Below are 21,897 nucleotides of genomic sequence, written 5' to 3' on the forward strand. Positions count from 1 at the left end.
ACGGACAGACGGACGGACGGACAGACAGACAGGGCTCAATCGACTCGGCTATTGATGCTGATCAAGAATATATATACTTTATGGGGTCGGAAACGATTCCTTCTGGACGTTACACACATCCACTTTTACCACAAATCTAATATACCCCAATACTCATTTTGAGTATCGGGTATAATAACCGTTGTGCGAATTGGCGGAGAATTGTTCGTGGGGACTCATCATGTTGATCAAATAATTTCATCAATTAGCATTCGGCCATTATATCTGAAACTGGGCATCGGTTCGGGTGGGAACAATGGTTTCTATTTGAAGATCGGTCCGCTCTGATGTGTGATCGATGTTTCAGTTGCTTTCCGTCTGTGATAAGCTCAACAACCCCCCAGTTCCGTACCGTACCCGGACCATTGAAGGTGATGCTAATTGCTGGTTCGTGGCGGTTATCTTACTGGAAAAGGAGTGCTTTGGCCAGGGAAATAGTTCTAGTACTATCTCATTATTGCTGGGCGATCCATTGAAAGTTCTTGCGAATGATTGGATGATTAAAAAGTTGCTATTGTAGATTGGATTTTTTTCTTTTTAGAAACCCAAAAATCATATAAAAGCAACGGGCAGAGAGGCCTGGAAGCGTTTAAAAGACTTGCACGATCGCCAGCAAAGACGACGTCGACCCCCACCAAACCACGAGGATAATCCCAGTCAATATTCGAGCATCAACAGCGAAGACATTGGCACATTGTTACTACCCATATCAAAGAGGAGAATCCCACCAACTGGAGCCGACTCGGAGGACCCAGAAGACTCAGAGGAAGAGACCCACTGTGACGCCGTATTCCACCTGAGACAGTCGCAATTTCAGCGAGATCTACGCATCCATCCCTACACAGACACCAATGTGGCACGTGGCGGCGGCGGTGGCAAACAGAGAGACGTCCAAGAAGTAGCAGAAGATACAGCAGCCATCATGCCGACTGATACAGAGAGTCAAGAGTGAGTAAGGGCAAACAGAGTCTAGATAACCGAGCACTAAACATTCCTGATCTTTGCAGAACCAAGCCCCTGAACAACAACAACACAAATGGAAACGGAAGTGGCAATGGAAGCGGAAACGGAAACGGAGGTAGCGGTGGCAGCGGCAGTGGCAATGGCAGCACACAAAGTAAACCAAAAATCCAGCCAAAGTACAGCATCCATCGGGATGTGCTCACCCACGAGGTGGTCATCAAGGAGACGGGCTATGCGGCCCGCGACAAGAGCATACCCTCGTCGCTGCGCAGCTGCTGGCAGAGCTGGAGCTTCTTTGCGCTCTTCACGGGCGTGATACCCATCCTGCAGTGGCTGCCCAAGTACTCGCCACGGCGGGACCTGGCCGGCGACGTCATCGCCGGCTTCACGGTGGCTATTATGAACATCCCGCATGGCATGGCCTACGGCATCCTGGCTGGAGTATCCGCCGGCAATGGCCTGTATATGGCCGTGTTTCCGGTGCTGGTCTATCTGCTGCTGGGCACGTCCAAGCACATATCGATTGGCACCTTTGCGGTGGCCAGCATGATGACCCTCAAGGTGGTGCAGACATACGCCACCGTCGACTCCACTCTTACGGTTGCGGCCAATCTAACTGCGACAGCGGACACCCTGCCGCTGGCCAACGGCACGGCGGCGAGTCTCACGCCGCCGGCGGATGTGATCACGAACCTGGAGGTGGTCACATCCCTGGCCCTGGCCGTGGGTATTGTTAATGTGAGCACAGCCCTCTGACCCCCCCTTCTAGGGTCTTCTGGGAACGTACTGATTCGCTGATTCGTTTCTTTTAGCTGCTGATGGCCTTCCTAAGACTGGGCACCCTGGCCTCCCTGCTGAGCGATCCGCTGGTGAATGGCTTCACGACGGCAGCCGCCTGTCATGTTGTCACGGCGCAGCTGAAGGATGTGTTGGGCATCGAGGTGGATCGGTACAAGGGCGCCTTCAAGATCGTGTACACGCTGATCGACGTGATCAAGAGCGTGCCGCAGACGAACCTGGTGAACTTTGGCTTCTGCGTGGCCGTGATCATCTTCATGGCGGTCTGCAACGAGATCCTGAAGCCGTTCCTGAGCAAGCGCTGTCGTCTGCCGCTGCCCGCCGAGCTAATAGCCGTGATCGGCGGCACCCTGATCTCCAAGTGCTTCGATCTGCAGCCGCAGTTCAATGTGCAGCTGGTGGGAGTGATACCCAGCGGCTTGCCGGAGCCCGTTCTGCCCCGGCTCGACCTGGTGCCGAAGGTGGCCCTCGACTCGATTGCCATTGCCGTCGTCACCTACTCGATCATCATGTCCATGGGCCTCACATTCGCCCGGAAGCACGGCTACGAGGTGCGGGCCAACCAGGAGCTCTTCGCCATGGGCATTGGCAACATTGTGGGCGGCTGCTTCTCCTGCATACCCATGGCCTGTTCGCTCTCGCGATCGGTCATCCAGGACCTGTCGGGCGGCGTATCGCAGATAGCTTCCCTGATTGACTGAAAAAGTCAATTGGAACTCCATTGAGGCATACCTGATCACAGAAAGCCAGAAGCGAGCCGATAGTGGCCGCCTTGGGTTAGCACGTGGAGCACGTGTGGGAAGAGTTTTTCGTTTATCCGATACGTTCATTAATTGAATTCAAGCGAAAATGTTAGAGAACAACACATTTAGTGAATATTATTTATGCAATTTCAACGATGCCGTGCCACTGGATGGTGAGTATTGCTTCCCCAAAGGAGCCTGCTAATATTAATGGCCACTTCCCCACCCAAAGATTTGCCGGCCGATGAGCAACTGCGCCAGTTATGGACCGGCCAAGAGCTGTGGACAGTGGAGAACCTACGGCAGATCATCACCAACTGGCAGGAAAGGGATTCCCACATTAAGGAGACTCCCACGCAGCTACTCAACAGCTTTCTGCGTCTGTTCTTCGCGTTTGTGCAGAACAATTGCACGGGACCCTTTGACAAAGTCGCCGATTGCCAGAAAATGCTGAGCCAACTGCAGTTGGAGGCATTTGAGCCGCAGGAGCAGCTGAAGGCCAGCGGCGAGGAGTTGAATCCCAACGTCAAGACGGGCGAACTGCTGGTTGTGGCCAGGGAAATACTGCGCGGCTTGTTGGAAGCTTATCCAGACTCAAAGGTAAGCAAACAGACTGTGCTTTCTGTCAGACGATGATCCCAATCCTTCTTTAGGTCCTGGCCGTGTGGAATATACGGCTGATTTGCCAGCATCAGCTTATCATGGACGACCTGGCCGCCTCCCTCTACGAGCAGTTCAAGGCGGGAGCTGTGGTACTGCGGCCCCAAGCGAAGCACTTTTCCAGCAGGGAACTGCAGTCTCTGCTGCTGCTGGAGCTGGCCAATGGCTACCTGCTGTTCCATCGCTCCGAAATGGCCTCCCAAGTGCTGGATGAGCTCTGCTCGCACCTCCAGGTGGAACTGAAGGTCGAGGGTTTGCTGGGAGTGCGCAAAAAGTTCCAGCAGAAGCCCCTGCCCCAGCTCTGCCTGAAAGTGGAGCAGCTGTCGGAGCTGACGGAGGCCAGCAGGCCTGCCCTGCCAGCGGCTGCCGAGACCAACAGGCAGACAAAGCTGCCCAAGCTGCTGCTCCTGGAGGATGATACACGACTGGAGCGAATACGCTTCATTGAGCCAAAGGACAATGATGTCATGACTTTGCCCAGCGTCCTGCAGGCCCTCGTCCTGGCCAAGGTGTGAGTAGACAATCAATACGACAAGATATGGCTTCTCTTAATCCCTGATTTCTTCCACAGAAAACAGTTGAAGCGCTCGCAGCCGAAGGACCGCCTGGCAGATGAGCAGCTGGAGCCGTACACCCAGACGTTGCTCTACCAGGAGCACGGACCCCTTCAGGTGCGTCAGGCAGCCTTGCTCCTGAACTGCCTGCAGGAGTCTAACCAGCGCCGGACTGTCGAGCGCAGCTGGAAGCAGTGCGAGGAGTGCGTCAAGCTGTTGGACCATAGCGAAGAGCAGCAGTCGCTGAGATCTAGGCTGTCGTATGGATTCGCGGCCCACCTCCAGCCCATCTGGCAGGTTCAGCTTCAGCTGGTGGATCTCCTGAGGTCCCTGGGAATGACCAAGACAGCTCTCGACATTTGCCTGAAGATTCAGGCCTGGCAGCAGGTTATTGACTGCTACACCAGTCTGGAGCTGCGGCACAAGGCGGCGGAGATCATACGCCAGGAGCTGGAGAAGAAGCCCACGGCGCTGCTCTACTGCCTACTGGGCGACGCCATCGATGATCCGCAGTGCTACGAGCAGGCCTGGCTGCATTCCAAGAAGACGAGCAGCAAGGCCCAGTCCTACTGGGGAAACTACTTCTACAGAAGGGCGGAATATGCCCAGGCCCTGGAGCACTTTCAGCTGTCGCTGGAGATCAATACGCTGCAGGAGTCGACGCTCCTGCGCTGCGGCTATTCCGCGATGCAGCTGGAGAAGTGGGAGGCGGCCGTTAAGTCCTACCTGGCCTACACCCACCTGGAAGCCAACGGGTTCGAGTCGTGGAACAATCTGGCCAAGGCCCTGATCAACCTGGGCGACAAGCAGCGGGCGCATCGTGTGCTGGGCGAGGCCCTCAAGTGCAACTACAGCAACTGGAAGGTGTGGGAGAACTACATGCTGGTGGCCGTGGACACCTGCCACTGGGACGATGCCATGCGAGGCTACCAGCGTCTGTCCGAGCTGAAGCAGCACTACCTCGACCAGGAAGTGCTCGAGAGAATCGTCTACGGCATAGCCAAGCAGCATCAGAAAGGACCCAGCCAGCTCCTAATCAAGAGGATTGTCCAGCTCCTCGGCCAGCAGTGCATCCAGCACGGAAACGAGCCCCTGGTCTGGGAGCTGGCTGCCGTGGTGGCCGCCACACCGCTGAAGAAGGCCGAGCGGCTGGTCAAGTCGTATCGGGCCTACACGGCCAAGCATTTGGGATGGGAGGTCAAGGCAGAGCATGCCCAGAAAGCTCTGGATCTGTGCCTGGAGGTGGCCGAGCTGTCTCTGGCGGCGGTCCAGGAGCATGCCGCCGACGAGAGCGAAGTCATGATCACATCCACACTAAACTCGGCCCGACTGTCCGGTACATCCTGTCTGAACGCCCTGCGGCGCGCTATCAACGTCAATGTGCCGCCCGAGCAGCAGGAGAAGGCGGAGCAACTGGACAAACGGATCGCAGATCTAACCCAAGTGGTGCAGCAGCGAATGAACACGCAACGGTCGGTTTAGCCGGACTCTGAACTAGATTTAGTGTTTATTAGTTGTACATGATAATTGTGTATTTAAAAAACTCCTTGGGCGTCGGCTAAGTGTGGCATGGGCTACCGTGTTGTGTTGAAGTGTCGAAAAGTAAAAGAAACAAAAGGATCAAAACTAAATGAACGGGTTTAAAGGACGTTCAGCTTGGTGCTGATCAGCACTCGAACGCTCTGATCGAAGGCCCCACAGACGGCGAGGCCCAGCTTGTCCGGATGCCAGTCGAAGCAGTGCACCGGCTGGGAGCTCAATGTGGCCGCACTGACCATGTGCAGAGTGCCAGCCACGCCCGTTTTGTTGCCGTCCGCGTCCTGGACGACTCTCTTGTCGGGATACTCGTACTGCCAGAGGCGTATGGAGCCAGTGCCACCGCCAGTGAGGAAGACATCGCGATTCTGTGGCAAATGACGAGCCATCCAGACAGTGGCTTTGGGGCCGCTGATGACACCGTTTGTGCCCACACTACGGCCGGCGTTGCGCTCCTCGACATAGCTGAATCCCTTGGTCGGATGCTGGTGGCGCATATCGTAGACCAGGAGGCCTCCCTCCAGCGTGGTTACGGCCAGTTTATTCATCGGGATGTCGCGGCGATCAAACTCGAGGCCACAAATGCCGTTCTTCATGGACGCCTCCCAGCGCACGGAGAGCGTACGGAGGTCGAAGAGCTTCAGGTCCCCGTTGTCATAGCCAGCCGCTACCATGCGCTCCTCCGAGTTGAAGGTATTGCCGAAGGCCACTGCCCAGCAGTCGCGCCGGCCGCTGCTCTGATTGATGCCGTCCCCCATTTGCGGTGGCGGTGAGATGTCCACCACAGGAGACTGTCCCTGTCGTATGTCCCACACCTTGACGGCGCCATCACGGCTGCCGGTGACGATTTCGGGGGCTCCACAGTTGTGCTGATTTCCGCCAATGGCATCGATGGTGTTGATGATGGCCGTGTGGGCCTTAACATTGTACACCGGCAACTCGGGACGCTCCATATCGCTGAAAAATAGCCTGATGGATGAACAGATCTAGCATTGGCAGTGGCCAGTGGCCCCTGATATTCTTACAGCACTTGCAGCCTCCCCTCGAAGTCTCCAATGGCAATGTGACGGTTTCGCAGCGAGGCTGCCCCGAATGTGCCGCACTTGAAGGCCACCTTCTTCTCCACAGTCTTCACCTTGACCAGCTGGTCCTCGTTCAGCTCGTAGATGTCCATAATGCCATGGCTGTTCGCCTTTGAGCCGAGCACCACAAACTTGGCCGAGAGCGGAATCCATTTCGTGTCGTACACCGTGTAGTTAACGGACGCGTTCAAGTGCTCAATCAATTGGGGCTTGTCCATTTTGTTGCCTTTTCAGTTCAAGCAGAGTCTGATTATGAAATCTGAACGGAATTTCACAAACAACTTGTTTAAAATGCGTTTCCATAGTTCCGACGTGCCGGCAAGTGAGAGTTTTCGATATATTATTAGATTATTTATCAATAGTTCTCACACGCTGATTTCGAGCCACAATTTGGGTACTCCTGAAACGCATTTCCATTCGCGTGGATGAGCTTTTCCAAATAGCATTGCACTGCTCATATTCGTGCGAAGTGAGAGACAGCTGGGGAGAGAAAATTAGGGAGACACGTGTCCCGGCTATCAATCAAAGAACTGAGCCAGTATTTTTTTTCCAACACACAGCCAGCAATCGATAGTATCTGCCGCAGCGCTGCTTCCAGCTCTACATATATTTCTCCCGCTCTCTCAGATGGCTCTCATATGCGCGGACTGTCGGAAGAAGGAATAACCCAATAATACTGGATATTAAGAGGACATTTAATGTGTATGCTGCTCATTTGATTTGAAATTTGTATTTTTTATGAATGCCGTTTCATCAAAAAATATTTTTGAAGGAAACAGGTACCGGTTCGTTCCCGAAGCTTTCATAGATAAGCGTTGCGTGTCCGTTTCAGGAATCGCCATACTAAAATATCGATAGCTGGGGATATTTTCGACGGCGTACAGATTCCGCATACGCATTTCGCATGCGATATTTTGCAGTATTGTGCAATAAATTAAATATAAAAAACGCAAACATCGCATGTGAATTTCCTTTCTGTTCTAATATGTGATATCGGCAGGGCTCAAAACTAACAACAAAAGCCAGAGCAGCTGTGACGGCGTCGAAAGCTCCCCGTGAAAAGCTTTGATGGTCTCCAATTGGACGCTCGCAAGCTCAGTGTCGTGTCGCACTCATTTTGGGGCCGTTGGTTTTCCGGGTGTGTGTTTCCCTCTAGCGCGTGCATCTGTTTTTGGCGCTCGACCCCAGCAGCAAGCAGCAGGCAAGGCAGCAACAACGACACGACAAACTCGTACGTACATACGTGTGTCGCAAGAGTCGCTTTTCTCGGCAATAAACAAAAACAAAGACAAAAACAATAGCCAGCAGCAACATTCATCGGGCGGTTGAATAAGTAAAAATAACAAAATAAAAGAATACAAATAACGGAATTGCTTGAAAGCACGCCAACGCCAGCAGAAAATATAATAATTAGCTTTAATCTGTTGGCTTTTAACATTTTTTTTTATATGTGATAATTATGAAACAAAAAGTTCTTAAAGTTAGCAAAGGATTGTGAAAAGTGTTAATCAAATATTTTACTGGCAACAAGTTGAAGGTGACAACAATCGACAGCGCGAATACCCAGCAACTGAAAAAATAAAAAATAAACATACAACCACAAAGGCAGCGTATTTGGCAACTGCATCGAATGCCAAACCAACCAAAATTTCATTTACGAGTTATTTCCGTAAGGTAAAAAACACCAAAGATTCCTACATTGCGGTCTATTGGCAGGGGCAGGGACTGGGACTGGGGGCAGGCGCCCTCTTTCGATTTCTTGTCAATTTAGGCCAATCAAATTAATTGTACATTTTGCTCAGCTTTTTCAACGCCTTTATTGTTTTCATTTGCTTGGCGGCACTGCCCGCTCCCCCTTCTTTTTTTTTTGCTCTCTTTTGAACCGTCTTTCTTTGGGGAGCATTTGCACTCGAGTCTGATTGGGAGGTCTATTTGTTGCTGTTGCTGCATTCCCTTTCATACATACCACATACATACATACATATGCTATATGCTATATGGTATATGCTATGTGCTTGTTTCTGTCGTTCTTCCCGTTTCGATGGTCTGCTCTGTCTGTCGATGCTGCCTGCTCCTCTAGCTTCTTTATTAACTTTCAATATTTGCACAGAGGAGTGGTGGATACTCGTGATTGAGGCCGAGATCGTGATGATTGCATTGCCAATCAGAGATTCATATATATTTTTAGTCTAGAGAGTTCTATTGACTTTGCGGGGGTGATCAGATCGTGATCAAACAACAACACGAGCTCAAAACGAGCTTCGGCTTCTGCCATTCCCTTCTAGATTTCAACTTTCTCTTGAATTAATTTTTATTTTTATTGTATGTTTTTTTTTTGCCAGAAAAAGTGCATAAGCCATTAAACTGTCAACCTGTTGATTTATCAGCTGATTATTCGATGTATGTACATATGTGTATGTGTGTGTGTGTGTGTGTGTGTGTGTGTGTGTGTGTGTGTGTGTCTTATCAACATTTGCCATTATCGGAGTGCAAAAAACCCCAACCCCTGCGTTACACCTGTTGTGCCACCGTTTTTATGAGAGTTTCGTTTCGAGTAAAGATTGTATGGTGCCTGATAACATGAGGTAAAGCTCAAACATTCTATTGAATGCTGCTCCAATTTCATATTTCATGTGTGTGTGTGTGTGTGTGTGTGTGTGGAATGCGTGCGTGCGCAAGTGGCAAATACCCTACCCATACCGTACCCCCCACTCAGCAAGCTATAGAAAATAAATAAATGCCGCCATCGCCACCAATCGAAATCTAAACAAAGAGTTATCAAAAAAATCTGCCAACTGTGGCACAACAGAACTTCCCCCATCCGTATGAAACAAAGTATCAAAGTCCGACCACCCCCGCACCCATATCCGAACGGGATACGACACGGAAACACTACACTGAGCAAAAACAATCCAAAGTACGACTGAATCGAAGATGATAAGACTTTGAACCGAATCGGAAACCGAGTCCCCGACCGAGCAATAAATACAATTAAATACCTACAATATTGTACACGTATGCCTGTATGTGTGCCAGCTGGTACGTGTTACCAGAGCGGTTCATAACTTATCGCTTCAGCTACTGCTTGAACTATGCAAAGCGTTAGGGCTATGTTGATCAAAACTGACTCATTACCAGCCCGTTTGAGTAGAAACTGAGTCAGAACCGCATTTAGAAGACACCGCATCCCTAATCAAACCCAAACACGGCTCTTGTTTGGTCTCTCTGTTACACTCTCTGTTTAACTTTTCGTATTATATTATTTTATTTTATTTGGCCAAGTAGTACGTACACATAAAAAGCTCGCGTGCCCCCATAAATAACCAGCCAAGAGGTGGGCAAATATTTGACTCCCCTCCACTCCCCTCCGCTCTACGGTCTCTTATGTCCATCAGCGTTTATCAGATCAACCTGCAGCATCCACTGAAAACTAAATACGGAATAAGAGCCCCAGAGATCACACAAATAAAGGCCCCAGCTCCATAATTAGTTTTCTTTATTCCATTGGGCAGAACAGACGCGTGTTTCCAACTCCCATCGAGAGAGAGAGCGAGAGAGAGAGAGAGACTCAATCAACATGATTGAAGTGCGTGTACCACCTGAAAACCCCCTCCGCCACTTGCGTTGCGACTTTGTCTGGTGTCTATCTGTCTATGACGTGATTGGGCTTACGTAATCACTAATGTGATATCAATTTTCCACGCCTGAACGGCCGGGAACGGTGTGCGGTGCGGTGCGGCTTACTGCAGCCATGTGAAGGCCACTCGAGACCTGATAAGGACAAGGGCCGCCCACTCAATCATTCGACACCCGTTTTTGGGGGTGCGGGTTCGTATCTGTGCCTCCCCCCCCAGTGTACAAGTGGGGATGAGCCACGTGATCTCCTGGCTCTGATGGTTTGGGGCTGGAATCCCTCTCAATCGGATCTCTTGCGGGTTTTGCCTCTGTTGCGGAGGCCAAAAACATTGATTAATCAGCGGCGATGGAAATGTTTGTGCCCCGCGCTGATAAGCGGACGACACTTTTGATAAGCAGCCGAAAAGAAAAAAACACCCCGACAGCTGTCTGACAATAGTGAAACGCTTTATCCATCCATCCCTCCCTCGTCCGCCGCCTGGTCATGTGAGGGCCGTTCCATAGGCGGCTAAGGCCCGATCCCGTTTTTTGCAATTTATTTTAACAGTCGAACCGGTTCGCTGGCAGAACTAATGGCGGTCCGTCCACCAGGGGCATCCCAATTAAGCCGGATTCAAGGTGTTGCCTCTATATATATGTACATACACCTGTGCATAGTACCCGTAATCGTGTTAGTATACACGTATATTTTATGGATTTAATATTTGTCGTCAAGTTCTAAAAGCGAGACAGAGACAGAGAGAGATAGAGTTAGAGGGGGCACTGATGGCATTTGTACGCTCTAAATTCCAGGCTTATCCATTTCCTCTCAAAGCTCCTGAGTGGATCCTTTGGGGGAATGTAGTTTTTCCCACTCAATGGCAATCGTTTCATACAAAGCAAACCCGCATTTGAATTGTAAATTTGTGGCACTTGCAATGTCAACGACTTGCCATAAAATCCGCCATGATCTGGCGATTGATTCTCTGTTCTCCAAGTAGTTTGGGTTATATATATATTGTATTTGAAAGCGCTGAACTTGACATTGCGGTCGAGTCCCCCCCCAACGGATTTTGGGAGCTCAAAAGCTCTCGACTTGGGACTTGCTTTTCTTGGGATACGATTTTGTCGAAAACTATGTCAGTGGGTAAAGGGAATTTCAGGGGTTTATTCATGCTTTTTTTATAATTATTTGTAACCCTTACGAGGGGCTTTCCAATGCCTTTTGTCCAAGAATCTATTCAGTTCATAAATAAGAGCCATTGCGTGCCATGGGCTTGGCTAATTCCTTAACCAGCCTTTAGCTATTTGCTGATTATAAACCATTTTCAACTGTAAAGTGTATGAGCCAACTCAGACATTTGCCATTAAAGTAATCCACCATTAACCGATTACTGTAGGTGTTTATGGCTTGGGCCAACAAAGGCAACAGCGCAGCAAACAATCGTGTACTTCGAATACATACATGTATGTACTTTATTGAGCATTTAGCGGTCATTTGGCTTTCGCTTGGGAGTTGACCGGACATCTTCAGCACAGAACAGAAAGGAACAGAACAGAACAGACGTCAATAGAACTATGCGCAATCAGAATATGAGTACGATCACAATAGAGATAACCGTTGTGCGAATTGGCGGAGAATTGTTCGTGGGGACTCATCATGTTGATCAAATGATTTCATCAATTAGCATTCGGCCATTATATCTGAAACTGGGCATCGGTTCGGGTGGGAACAATGGTTTCTATTTGAAGATCGGTCCGCTCTGATGTGTGATCGATGTTTCAGTTGCTTTCCGTCTGTGATAAGCTCAACAACCCCCTATAGTCAAAATTCCGTACCGTACCCGGACCATTGAAGGTGATGCTAATTGCTGGTTCGTGGCGGTTATCTAACTGGAAAAGGAGTGCTTTGGCCAGGGAAATAGTTCTAGTACTATCTCATGATTCACTTTGATTGCTGGGCGATCCATTGAAAGTTCTTGCGAATGATTGGATTGAATGTAGATTGGATTTTTCTTTTTAGAAACCCAAAAATCATATAAAAGCAACGGGCAGAGAGGCCTGGAAGCGTTTAAAAGACTTGCACGATCGCCAGCAAAGACGACGTCGACCCCCACCAAACCACGAGGATAATCCCAGTCAATATACGAGCATCAACAGCGAAGACATTGGCACATTGTTACTACCCATATCAAAGAGGAGAATCCCACCAACTGGAGCCGACTGGGAGGACCCAGAAGACTCAGAGGAAGAGACCCACTGTGACGCCGTATTCCACCTGAGACAGTCGCAATTTCAGCGAGATCTACGCATCCATCCCTACACAGACACCAATGTGGCACGTGGCGGCGGCGGTGGCAAACAGAGAGACGTCCAAGAAGTAGCAGAAGATACAGCAGCCATCATGCCGACTGATACAGAGAGTCAAGAGTGAGTAAGGGCAAACAGAGTCTAGATAACCGAGCACTAAACATTCCTGATCTTTGCAGAACCAAGCCCCTGAACAACAACAACACAAATGGAAACGGAAGTGGCAATGGAAGCGGAAACGGAAACGGAGGTAGCGGTGGCAGCGGCAGTGGCAATGGCAGCACACAAAGTAAACCAAAAATCCAGCCAAAGTACAGCATCCATCGGGATGTGCTCACCCACGAGGTGGTCATCAAGGAGACGGGCTATGCGGCCCGCGACAAGAGCATACCCTCGTCGCTGCGCAGCTGCTGGCAGAGCTGGAGCTTCTTTGCGCTCTTCACGGGCGTGATACCCATCCTGCAGTGGCTGCCCAAGTACTCGCCACGACGGGACCTGGCCGGCGACGTCATCGCCGGCTTCACGGTGGCTATTATGAACATCCCGCATGGCATGGCCTACGGCATCCTGGCTGGAGTATCCGCCGGCAATGGCCTGTATATGGCCGTGTTTCCGGTGCTGGTCTATCTGCTGCTGGGCACGTCCAAGCACATATCGATTGGCACCTTTGCGGTGGCCAGCATGATGACCCTCAAGGTGGTGCAGACATACGCCACCGTCGACTCCACTCTTACGGTTGCGGCCAATCTAACTGCGACAGCGGACACCCTGCCGCTGGCCAACGGCACGGCGGCGAGTCTCACGCCGCCGGCGGATGTGATCACGAACCTGGAGGTGGTCACATCCCTGGCCCTGGCCGTGGGTATTGTTAATGTGAGCACAGCCCTCTGACCCCCCCTTCTAGGGTCTTCTGGGAACGTACTGATTCGCTGATTCGTTTCTTTTAGCTGCTGATGGCCTTCCTAAGACTGGGCACCCTGGCCTCCCTGCTGAGCGATCCGCTGGTGAATGGCTTCACGACGGCAGCCGCCTGTCATGTGGTCACGGCGCAGCTGAAGGATGTGTTGGGCATCGAGGTGGATCGGTACAAGGGCGCCTTCAAGATCGTGTACACGCTGATCGACGTGATCAAGAGCGTGCCGCAGACGAACCTGGTGAACTTTGGCTTCTGCGTGGCCGTGATCATCTTCATGGCGGTCTGCAACGAGATCCTGAAGCCGTTCCTGAGCAAGCGCTGTCGTCTGCCGCTGCCCGCCGAGCTGATAGCCGTGATCGGCGGCACCCTGATCTCCAAGTGCTTCGATCTGCAGCCGCAGTTCAATGTGCAGCTGGTGGGAGTGATACCCAGCGGCTTGCCGGAGCCCGTTCTGCCCCGGCTCGACCTGGTGCCGAAGGTGGCCCTCGACTCGATTGCCATTGCCGTCGTCACCTACTCGATCATCATGTCCATGGGCCTCACATTCGCCCGGAAGCACGGCTACGAGGTGCGGGCCAACCAGGAGCTCTTCGCCATGGGCATTGGCAACATTGTGGGCGGCTGCTTCTCCTGCATACCCATGGCCTGTTCGCTCTCGCGATCGGTCATCCAGGACCAGACGGGCGGCGTCTCGCAGATAGCTTCCCTGATATCCGCCTCCCTGGTGGTGGTCACCCTCATGTGGATCGGGCCCTTCTTCAGCGATCTGCCAAGGGTAAGCCATATGCTCTTGAATCTCCACTTGAGGATGTTTAACCGAATGTGGACTGTCTATCCCCCTCCCGCCAGTGCGTTCTGGCTGGTGTCATCATCGTGGCCCTGAAGCCGATGTTTATGCAGGCCAGGGAGCTGAAGAAGTTCTCCAAGCAGGGCAAGCTGGAGATGTTCACCTGGATATCCACCTTCCTCTGCGTGGTGCTCATCGACATAGACATTGGGTAGGTCACTCCATCACGGATAGACTCTTCACATAGACCCTTCTTAACATTGCGGGCTTTGCTTTTTACAGCCTGCTGATCGGCATCTGCATCTCCCTGCTGGCGTTGTACATCAAGGGCCTGAAGCCGTACTCCTGTCTGCTGGGCTACATGCCCGAGGCGCCCGGTATCTACATGGACCTCAACCAGCACCGCAACGCCATGCAGGTGCCTGAGACGCGGATCTACCGCTACAGCGGATCCCTCAACTTTGCCACCAGTCTGTTCTTCCGTCGGTCGCTGTACGAGGCGGTCGGCCTGGACAAGATGCCGCTCAGCAGCCCGAGTCCCAGCAAGGGGGGTGGCAGCAAGGCCAGCTACTCGCCGGTGTCGCAAAACGGGGGCAAGGCCAACAATGGCCAGCTCGTGGAGGCCTCGAGCATGTTCAAGATCCTCATTCTGGACTTCTCCATGCTGGGCCACATAGACGTGGCCGGCTGCCGCACGCTCAGCGACCTGAGCAAGGAGCTAAAGGTGCGCGGTGCTCGCCTCCTGCTCGCCAGCCCCGTGGATCGGGTATACGACACTCTGGTGCACAGCATGGCCCTCAGCGAGGGCCCCTTCGAGATTTTTCCCACCCTGCACGATTGCGTTGAGTATGCCAACGCCTGTCGAACTGCGTGAGGGGGGTGAGTAGAGCGGGGAGCAGCACGCGTTTTGTGATATGTCCAAGTGATAGCTTGTGAATCGTAGCACCAAAACCCTTTCCTAGCCGCTAAGTAATATTTTAAAACTGAATGCAAACTAAAGTTGCCGTCTACAATCAACCGGATTAGTCGTAAGTTCGCGTAAGTGCCTCCTCAAAGAGTTTACAACAACAGCAGCAACAATTAACCCAAACGCCGGATACAATAACAGATTTTGTACTTAAAGTCAGGGCAACCGAAGACACGATCAATTTATTTATTGATTTTGCAATGCAATTTGTACCAAAATGAACACACAACTAGATCGTAAGGATATGTAAATTGTACATAAAATATGAGAACTGAGAATTGTTATCATTTACACGCATGTCTTTTGTTTGGTTCCTCCCAAGGGGAGGCCTTGTCTCTGAAAGGAGAAGCCGTCGCAGGAAAATTGGGCACACATTTGAACTTCGCGCCTACATGGATGCAATCGATAACACATAAGTAACTATCGATTAGGGGAAATAATCGTGTTGAATTGTGGCATACTTTTCGGCTGATAGGAAATTTATTAAGTGTCGCTGGGGGTTTATTTAATGTGGGCGTGGCATGCCTGTTCGTGATCGGGAAAGTCCTGCTCATCGATTGGCAGCAGAAGAATCAAAAAGCATCATTAAATCGTGATTTTAAAGCTGATCGACAGTGTGGATCCTTACAATCTTGGGAAGTATGTCTTTCGCCTATCTGGCCCTGTAACCCCCCAACTTTTGGCTGTACAAATTATTGAAAAACTGTTTTCTGTTGTTCCGGCGGCCAATCTGGACCTGGCACATCATTTCGTGATCGGAAGAGTCCTGCCAATCGATTGGCACCCATCAGGACTTAATTGCATCTAAAGCCAAGAGTAGTAATGCCCTTGCTGGACATTTTTTCGCATCACTTAACCGCTATACACGACGACTGGTCCATCGCTTCCACGAGAGCGGAGCGTGCGCGCCCACCGACTCACCGGCCACAGCGTGGATTCGATCCAGTGGCGGAAATACCTGGATCGAGATCTATATATCTGTAGAGAGAATTTTGAGCTGCTGCCTGACACATCGCCACGTACAATCGATGGAGCTGACACCGACACCGACACGCAGCAATTAGCAGCCACATGACTAAAGTCAAATTTATTTTTCGGCTTCTTGTTTACCCAAAATACACGTAAATATGGGATGGCATGGGATGGGATGGGAGGAGTGGAATGCCCCAAACGGCGGCAAATAGGTAAAACAATTGTTCGACTTGGCCACTGATTAGCCATTAAAGAGACCCCGGGCCGAGGCCAAAAAGTGCACTTGGAAAACGTACAATTTGTACACACGGACACGGGTAGTACATGAGAACAATTAGAGGGCTTTGGCTGGCTTCAGATCTGAGAGTCGGTTGCGTTTTGCGGTTGTCCACCAAAATCATGGACACTCGAAGGCTGTCGCCCGAAAACCGATTTGGATTCGAGCTTACGAGACATCCAATGACATCTGATTCTGCATCAAGAAAATGGATCGTGCATCTATCGTAAGAGATGCAACACTGATCCCTGGTCAAATAATGCATTTTTTTCAACTATAATCTGTGTATTCCCAGCAAAATTTTTTACCTGCAGCTGTTGAGAATTATACATACTTATTGGCAAGATGTTTTCCAGTGATCTGCCTCTCATTAGCATCCTAATGGAATATGTTAATGATAAGATCAAGATCATTGAATGGCTGGAATGTGAGTGAAACCAATTAAACCCTAACGATACCTGACTGAAATAATGATTAAATTATATTTGCTGTGTCCCTGTTTAATTCGAAAAACCACTAGAGAATCATCCACAAATTTTTGGTTGTTCTAGAATAATCATTTTAAGTGCTACAATTTAACGCCTTTGACGCCTGTCACCTTCGGCGAGCTCAACGAGGCTTTCCACAGGCCCCCCCCCCCCCCCCCCCCCCACCCCATCCCCTGTCCCCCATCTAGCGTACATTAATCACAAAATTGACTTGCTTAAAATGATATTAAGAATTCATGGCGCCTTGAGCACTTGATCTAGTCGCAGCCCCAGTCCAACGGAGAACAGGGGAGGGGGGGGGAGCGATATGATATTTTTGTGAAATATTTTGTATGGTTTCGAGGGGCTTGCATATGGGGAAATTGATTTTATAGCCTCTATAAAACGCAAAAGGTTCCCACAGCGAGTGTACAAGATGCAAAATCAACAGCCAGTGTAATTGTTTTTCATTTTTCATTATTTTTTGTTGTTGTTGTTGTATTATTTATATGTACGAGTATTTTTTTTTGTCATTGCCAGTTGTCTGACGGTTGGTGAGAGCGTGGGGGAGCCTGAGTTAGTGTTAACACAGCCATAAAAGTGCTAAACAACCCAACAATTTGCCAGAGAAAACCGAAATAAATTGAGCACTTTTCAGCCTTTTCAGCCGTTTCAGCCTCGCCCTCGGATCGGGGGGGGGGAGATACTTATTTGCTTATCGGCAGCCAACTTTGACCTTAGCTTTACAAAATTACTTCACTCGACTCCAAACTGTTTGGGAAACCAATTTGTTTGGCTAACAACAAAATTAAGCTGCTAATTGCCGAAGGTTGAACTCCGACGGCAGGAATTACAAAATACAATCCATAGGGGAAAATGCTGTGCGACCGATATATCCCGGAGTCCCGAGACATTCCTTTGTAAAGCGAATATTAATATCACATTTTTTTGCAAATGTCCCCCCCCCCCAACCAAACAAGCAAACGGAACAAAGAGTAGAGCTGTGCGGGTACCGGACGAGAGCGGGGGGGGCAAGCCGATCCGCAGCCGAAGTATTTGCGGTTTGTAAGCTCTCCCTCACTCCCTCTCTCCCTCCCTATCAGTGTTTGTGCTTTTGCCTCTCTCACGCCTCTCGGTTGGGCACCTGCAATGCAAAGCCCCCGAAAATCGTCAGCTCGGATCGCATTGTTGTAATACCCGGAGACAAGCCGAGACGACGGCCCCAACAACGAAACTCTTTGTGAGCGAAACTAATAAAAAACCGATCGCCCCAACTGTTCCCACAACCAGTTTCAAGCGAACGCTCGTGCGGTGGAGTCGAGCTCGTCCCCACATCTCTGTCCGTCTCCGTCTCTGTCTCCGTCTCCGTCTCTGGCACCGTCCCCCATATAGCCCAGTTCCCAGCTACGCTATCCACTGGAAATATACAAAAATAAATCAACTTAAAAGTGAGTTAAGCTATGGAAAAGTGTTCCGTGCCGTCCCGAGGACCGTGATCCTCCACCCACTGTGTGTAGGAAAAGGATATTGCTCCGATTCCGATTCCGATCTCATTCCGATCCGATCCGGGACTGTGACTGTGACGTAACTCGAAAAGCAAAGTCGAAAGCGAAACGAGAAAAAAAGCCGTTTGCCATGGGAGAACTGCAATTGACAATACCACCAGAAACAACAACAACAACAACAAAAACAACCACAACAACAACAAAAATCGCATAAAAACTCAATAGCAATTATCAACTGAGCCTCGCAGCGAATGCAAGAAACCTGTATGGAAAAAGTTTAATAAAATAGTCAATACATTGTATGAAAAATATTAACAATAATCTTTCTTGCTGTAAAGCTGTGGAGCTGCAGCCGTCGACATCCAAATAAAACACCGAACAGTTAATAAACAAATATTGAGACACGCGAAAAAAAGCACATATGTACATTTTAGCAGCTATCGATTAAATTGTTATGAAACTATAGCTCACGAATCGCAAACAAAACTATGAAAAAATGTAGAAAGTAAAACCAACAATGGCCTCACGAATTCGGCATACCCTTGAAACCAAAGCCCCCCAAAAACAGCAACAAAAACTTTTGCAAGAGTTTAGAGAATAATATTTAAAGCTTATTTCCATTTCCATTCCTATTTCTTGATCTTTTGTAGCCCAGAGACCAGTCCTAAGACTTTCTGTGCAGTCAAGTGCAACCGAAAATAGTTTGTTTTTAACTGTCTTTCGGCTGGGCTTTCTGTCCCGCCTCGAGCCAAACAATTAAGAGGCAATTTACATAGGCAAAACCTGTAAAAGGAAAACCGCCAAAATTGGTTACCTAACGAAAACTTCGTTTGTGCTACGGGAAGGCAACAAAGTAAGTACAAACTATAGTGCTCTGATGTTTTCATGTGTGTGTAAATAAAAACAGCGAAAGTTGGGGACAGTACAGCCTAGAAATAGTCCTGAAAGGGCAAGCGAAGAAGCTACACTTCTTCGAGTATAGATTCATCGAAACCCCTTATTATTCGCAGTACCAGGCCTCCACGGTATCTATTTTGCTTCAGAATAACCCAAGTGGAGATGGTCTTTTCCTTGACCATCTCCTCATAATTATCACTAGCTACATTGTAGAATAATTCCCCTCCTTCAAACATTTTCCGTTGGTAAGTGTTCTATTATGATGTGTAGCACGTAGAACTGGACAATTACCATAAACCTAATTGGTTTTTGTTTATAAGCAGGAGATACTACCATACAACGCCCCATCATTAATGGCGACTTTCAGATGACTCGCCTGTCATCCCAGGCACGATTCTCTCCACGATGATAGCGACTAATAACAAATACGAGTACTCGTACTCGTACTCGAACTCGCACTCGCACTCGCTGAGAATATTCAGACAGTGTGAGAACATTTTTTTAATAACCCCGCAATTACCTGACGAACTCTAGTGTGGGGCTTACTTGGGTTTTCGAAATGAGATGTCGTTTGCTGGATAGTAATGGGGCGGAGACTGATCGCTCAGAGTGGCCTGCAATTATTTGTACTTTTAATTTGCATTTAGAACATGATTCAGAGATGCTATCCCACGCGAGGCTTTTGGGGAGGCACTCGTAAATCGTAAATAAGCTACTCTAATTAGCCAGCCAAGCAGCCATTTTGGGCTGCGACAGGGGATTACTTTGATTAATTTTGGAGCCTTGTCTCGGGGCTAATTGCCGGCGGGTATTCGTCATGGAATCGCCTCCGAAGCAAACCTCTGAAGCGAGCCACTGCCACTGCGGTGGCTCTGTAACCAACCAAGTGGCGGCTCTCCGAAAGCCATAACTGACAAAGCCCACAAAACGTTAACAACAACACAGCCGCCATAATGAACGGTTGTCTAGCGCATTGCGTTGGTTTCGTCGACGCGCCGACTCCGAATGTGGGTCATGGTTAAGTGTACTTCGGTCGCGTCTCTGCCTCGGACAAGACACTGCCGGAGCCGGAGCTCGAAGCTGGTGCTGCGCATGCGCCGCTCGTTTTACTGGGAGATGAGACATAGACCAGAGACAGGCGGTACGATAGTTACTGTTAGTTCGATACTAAGAATGGCCATCATTAATCCAATGTAATATAACACAAATATCTGTTATCCGTATATCCTTCTACCATTTAGAGCCGCCACGCCATCTAGAACATCCGCAAATCCCTACATTCCAATTCATTTGCATTATCATCCATTCTACATCGGAACAATCGCCTTAAGACAAACGTAAACCCATCTGCAGCCGTTCTTCTGGATAGAATTTATAGCTTTACCTCTCTAACCTCCACAGGACGACGACATGGGCTTCAGTTCGCGCATGGACTGCTGCGGGCAGTTCGTCAAGTACAGTCTTTTCATAGCCAATTTTGTCATATTCGTAAGTATCCCCTGAGTCTCCTCCGATCAGTAGTAATATCATATCCTTAGGTGGGTGGCGCCATTGTCTTCTGCCTGACGCTGTGGACACTGGTGGATCGGAGTTTTGTCAATGAGCTTCTGGGCACGAATCTGTTTTCCGGAGCCGTCTACGTCCTGCTGGTTACATCGGTCATCATTTGTCTGGTCTCGTTCTTGGGCTGTGTAGGCGCCGGCAAAGAGGTCAAATGCTTGCTCCTAACGGTGAGTAATGTCTTTGAATACATACGAGGTATTCAGTACCTTATTAAGGGACATCCATTGGCTTGCCCTGCTGTACTGTGAAGCAACGTACATTTAGCATCCAATTGAAACATCTCACTCGCGTTACATTTTCAGTATTTCATAATCGTGGCTCTGGTTTTCGTCACTATGCTAATTGGCGGCGTCTTGGGCTATGTGTTCCGCGAACGGGTGCAGCAGACCATGCGGCAGGTAAGGCAGATCGATCCATCGATCATGTGCAGTCGCATGTAACAGCGTTTTCCGTTTGCAGGAAATGCGCTCCACCATGGCTCTGTATGGCAGTCGACGTGAGATTACCCAGGCCTGGGACCTCACCCAGGAGCGGCTGCAGTGCTGCGGCGTAGACACGTGGCACGACTGGAATCGGTATGGGCCCGTGCCCGAGTCCTGCTGCCAGGAGCTGTTCGGCGGACAGCGCAAGGAGTGCACCATCTTCCCAACAATCACGAACCTGTACAATCAGGGCTGCCTCTATGTGACGACCAATTTCATTCGGGATCATGCCGCAGTCATTGGTGGCACCTCCATAGCGGTGGCTATTCTTATGGTGAGTCAATGACCCCCCCCTTCCCCCTGCCTTTGTGCCGTTGTTAACGTTATATTCTGTTCGTTTTTTGTAGATTTTTGGCATGATATTCTCTTGTCTACTATTCAATATGATTGAATAGCGCCAAAGAGATCGGCGAGGAGTTGCAGCTGCAAGAGCAAGTGCCCCCAGTCCGGAGGAGACCCACTTTTGAATGTACGAGTATTCAAATAGAATATCTATACTAGGAGTATTATCCGAGTGTACGAGTAGAGTATGATACGTTGGACTGGACTGGACTGCATTCCAATCCACTCCATTCCATTCCAACTGTCCGTTCCATTTGTATTATGTATGTAAATACGAGTTTAGATACGCATATCTAGTGAGTATTCATGTTGTAATCGATTGTATTTGTTATCATCTGTTGCACTATTTTGTATTATTTTTTTTTATTAGCCCTAAGTTGCCGAACTAAAATGCAAAATGCAAATGTTACGATTAAGTATTT

The 21,897-nt window shown here is 49.6% G+C and overlaps 5 protein-coding genes across 7 annotated transcripts; 4 read left to right on the forward strand and 1 right to left on the reverse strand.

Moving 5' to 3' along the window:
• The first annotated feature begins 311 nt into the window (after positions 1–311).
• Positions 312–2,524, forward strand: LOC117186757 (solute carrier family 26 member 6-like). The gene is made up of 4 exons (XM_033387962.1): positions 312–410; positions 581–987; positions 1,047–1,740; positions 1,815–2,524. Exons 1-4 carry the CDS (start codon positions 327–329, stop codon positions 2,499–2,501), a joined length of 1,872 nt encoding a protein of 623 aa, XP_033243853.1. The 5' UTR covers positions 312–326; the 3' UTR covers positions 2,502–2,524.
• A 99-nt stretch (positions 2,525–2,623) lies between these two features.
• LOC117186756 (tetratricopeptide repeat protein 27-like) lies at positions 2,624–5,383 on the forward strand. Its single transcript, XM_033387961.1, has 4 exons — positions 2,624–2,716; positions 2,776–3,143; positions 3,197–3,714; positions 3,775–5,383. The coding sequence occupies exons 1-4, from the start codon at positions 2,650–2,652 to the stop codon at positions 5,237–5,239; spliced, it is 2,418 nt and encodes an 805-aa protein (XP_033243852.1). The 5' UTR covers positions 2,624–2,649; the 3' UTR covers positions 5,240–5,383.
• On the reverse strand, positions 5,235–6,888 carry LOC108152666 (WD repeat-containing protein 92). Of its 2 annotated transcripts, XM_017282162.2 has the most exons (3): positions 6,745–6,888; positions 6,319–6,634; positions 5,235–6,250 (listed from the first exon to the last, which is right to left on the reverse strand). In XM_017282162.2, exons 2-3 carry the CDS (start codon positions 6,591–6,593, stop codon positions 5,398–5,400), a joined length of 1,128 nt encoding a protein of 375 aa, XP_017137651.1. In that variant the 5' UTR covers positions 6,594–6,634; positions 6,745–6,888; the 3' UTR covers positions 5,235–5,397. The 2 variants fall into 2 exon arrangements, with proteins under 2 accessions (XP_017137651.1, XP_017137650.1); XM_017282161.2 differs by lacking the exon at positions 6,745–6,888 and having other exon boundaries at positions 6,319–6,707.
• Positions 6,889–7,860: 972 nt separating this feature from the next.
• On the forward strand, positions 7,861–15,261 carry LOC108153363 (solute carrier family 26 member 10). Its single transcript, XM_017283330.2, has 6 exons — positions 7,861–8,049; positions 12,014–12,420; positions 12,480–13,173; positions 13,248–13,991; positions 14,066–14,214; positions 14,286–15,261. The coding sequence occupies exons 2-6, from the start codon at positions 12,395–12,397 to the stop codon at positions 14,875–14,877; spliced, it is 2,205 nt and encodes a 734-aa protein (XP_017138819.2). The 5' UTR covers positions 7,861–8,049; positions 12,014–12,394; the 3' UTR covers positions 14,878–15,261.
• A 2,702-nt stretch (positions 15,262–17,963) lies between these two features.
• Positions 17,964–21,884, forward strand: LOC108153464 (CD151 antigen). Of its 2 annotated transcripts, XM_017283493.2 has the most exons (8): positions 17,964–18,134; positions 18,842–19,044; positions 20,330–20,425; positions 20,490–20,576; positions 20,627–20,818; positions 20,954–21,049; positions 21,111–21,407; positions 21,481–21,884. In XM_017283493.2, the coding sequence occupies exons 4-8, from the start codon at positions 20,499–20,501 to the stop codon at positions 21,526–21,528; spliced, it is 711 nt and encodes a 236-aa protein (XP_017138982.1). In that variant the 5' UTR covers positions 17,964–18,134; positions 18,842–19,044; positions 20,330–20,425; positions 20,490–20,498; the 3' UTR covers positions 21,529–21,884. The 2 variants fall into 2 exon arrangements, with proteins under 2 accessions (XP_017138982.1, XP_017138983.1); XM_017283494.2 differs by lacking the exon at positions 20,330–20,425.
• The last annotated feature ends 13 nt before the right edge of the window (positions 21,885–21,897 follow it).

Source organism: Drosophila miranda, chromosome XR, assembly GCF_003369915.1.
Source record: "Drosophila miranda strain MSH22 chromosome XR, D.miranda_PacBio2.1, whole genome shotgun sequence".
NCBI lineage: Eukaryota > Metazoa > Arthropoda > Insecta > Diptera > Drosophilidae > Drosophila > Drosophila miranda.

Excerpts from the sequence above, each read along its gene's own strand:
- LOC117186757 (XM_033387962.1), top strand. The coding sequence starts at position 327 with ATGTGTGATCGATGTTTCAGTTGCTTTCCGTCTGTGATAAGCTCAACA. Across the intron at positions 411-580 it reads CCGTACCCGGACCATTGAAG|AAACCCAAAAATCATATAAA; the intron begins GTGATGCTAATT and ends TTTTCTTTTTAG. Across the intron at positions 1,741-1,814 it reads TGGCCGTGGGTATTGTTAAT|CTGCTGATGGCCTTCCTAAG; the intron begins GTGAGCACAGCC and ends CGTTTCTTTTAG.
- LOC108153464 (XM_017283493.2), top strand. The coding sequence starts at position 20,499 with ATGGGCTTCAGTTCGCGCATGGACTGCTGCGGGCAGTTCGTCAAGTAC. Across the intron at positions 21,050-21,110 it reads TGCAGCAGACCATGCGGCAG|GAAATGCGCTCCACCATGGC; the intron begins GTAAGGCAGATC and ends TTCCGTTTGCAG. Across the intron at positions 21,408-21,480 it reads TAGCGGTGGCTATTCTTATG|ATTTTTGGCATGATATTCTC; the intron begins GTGAGTCAATGA and ends CGTTTTTTGTAG.
- LOC108152666 (XM_017282162.2), bottom strand. The coding sequence starts at position 6,593 with ATGGACAAGCCCCAATTGATTGAGCACTTGAACGCGTCCGTTAACTAC. Across the intron at positions 6,251-6,318 it reads GAGGGGAGGCTGCAAGTGCT|CGATATGGAGCGTCCCGAGT; the intron begins GTAAGAATATCA and ends GCTATTTTTCAG.
- LOC108153363 (XM_017283330.2), top strand. The coding sequence starts at position 12,395 with ATGCCGACTGATACAGAGAGTCAAGA. Across the intron at positions 12,421-12,479 it reads ACTGATACAGAGAGTCAAGA|AACCAAGCCCCTGAACAACA; the intron begins GTGAGTAAGGGC and ends TGATCTTTGCAG. Across the intron at positions 13,992-14,065 it reads TCTTCAGCGATCTGCCAAGG|TGCGTTCTGGCTGGTGTCAT; the intron begins GTAAGCCATATG and ends CCCTCCCGCCAG.
- LOC117186756 (XM_033387961.1), top strand. The coding sequence starts at position 2,650 with ATGTTAGAGAACAACACATTTAGTGAATATTATTTATGCAATTTCAAC. Across the intron at positions 2,717-2,775 it reads CGATGCCGTGCCACTGGATG|ATTTGCCGGCCGATGAGCAA; the intron begins GTGAGTATTGCT and ends CCCCACCCAAAG. Across the intron at positions 3,715-3,774 it reads GCCCTCGTCCTGGCCAAGGT|AAAACAGTTGAAGCGCTCGC; the intron begins GTGAGTAGACAA and ends TTTCTTCCACAG.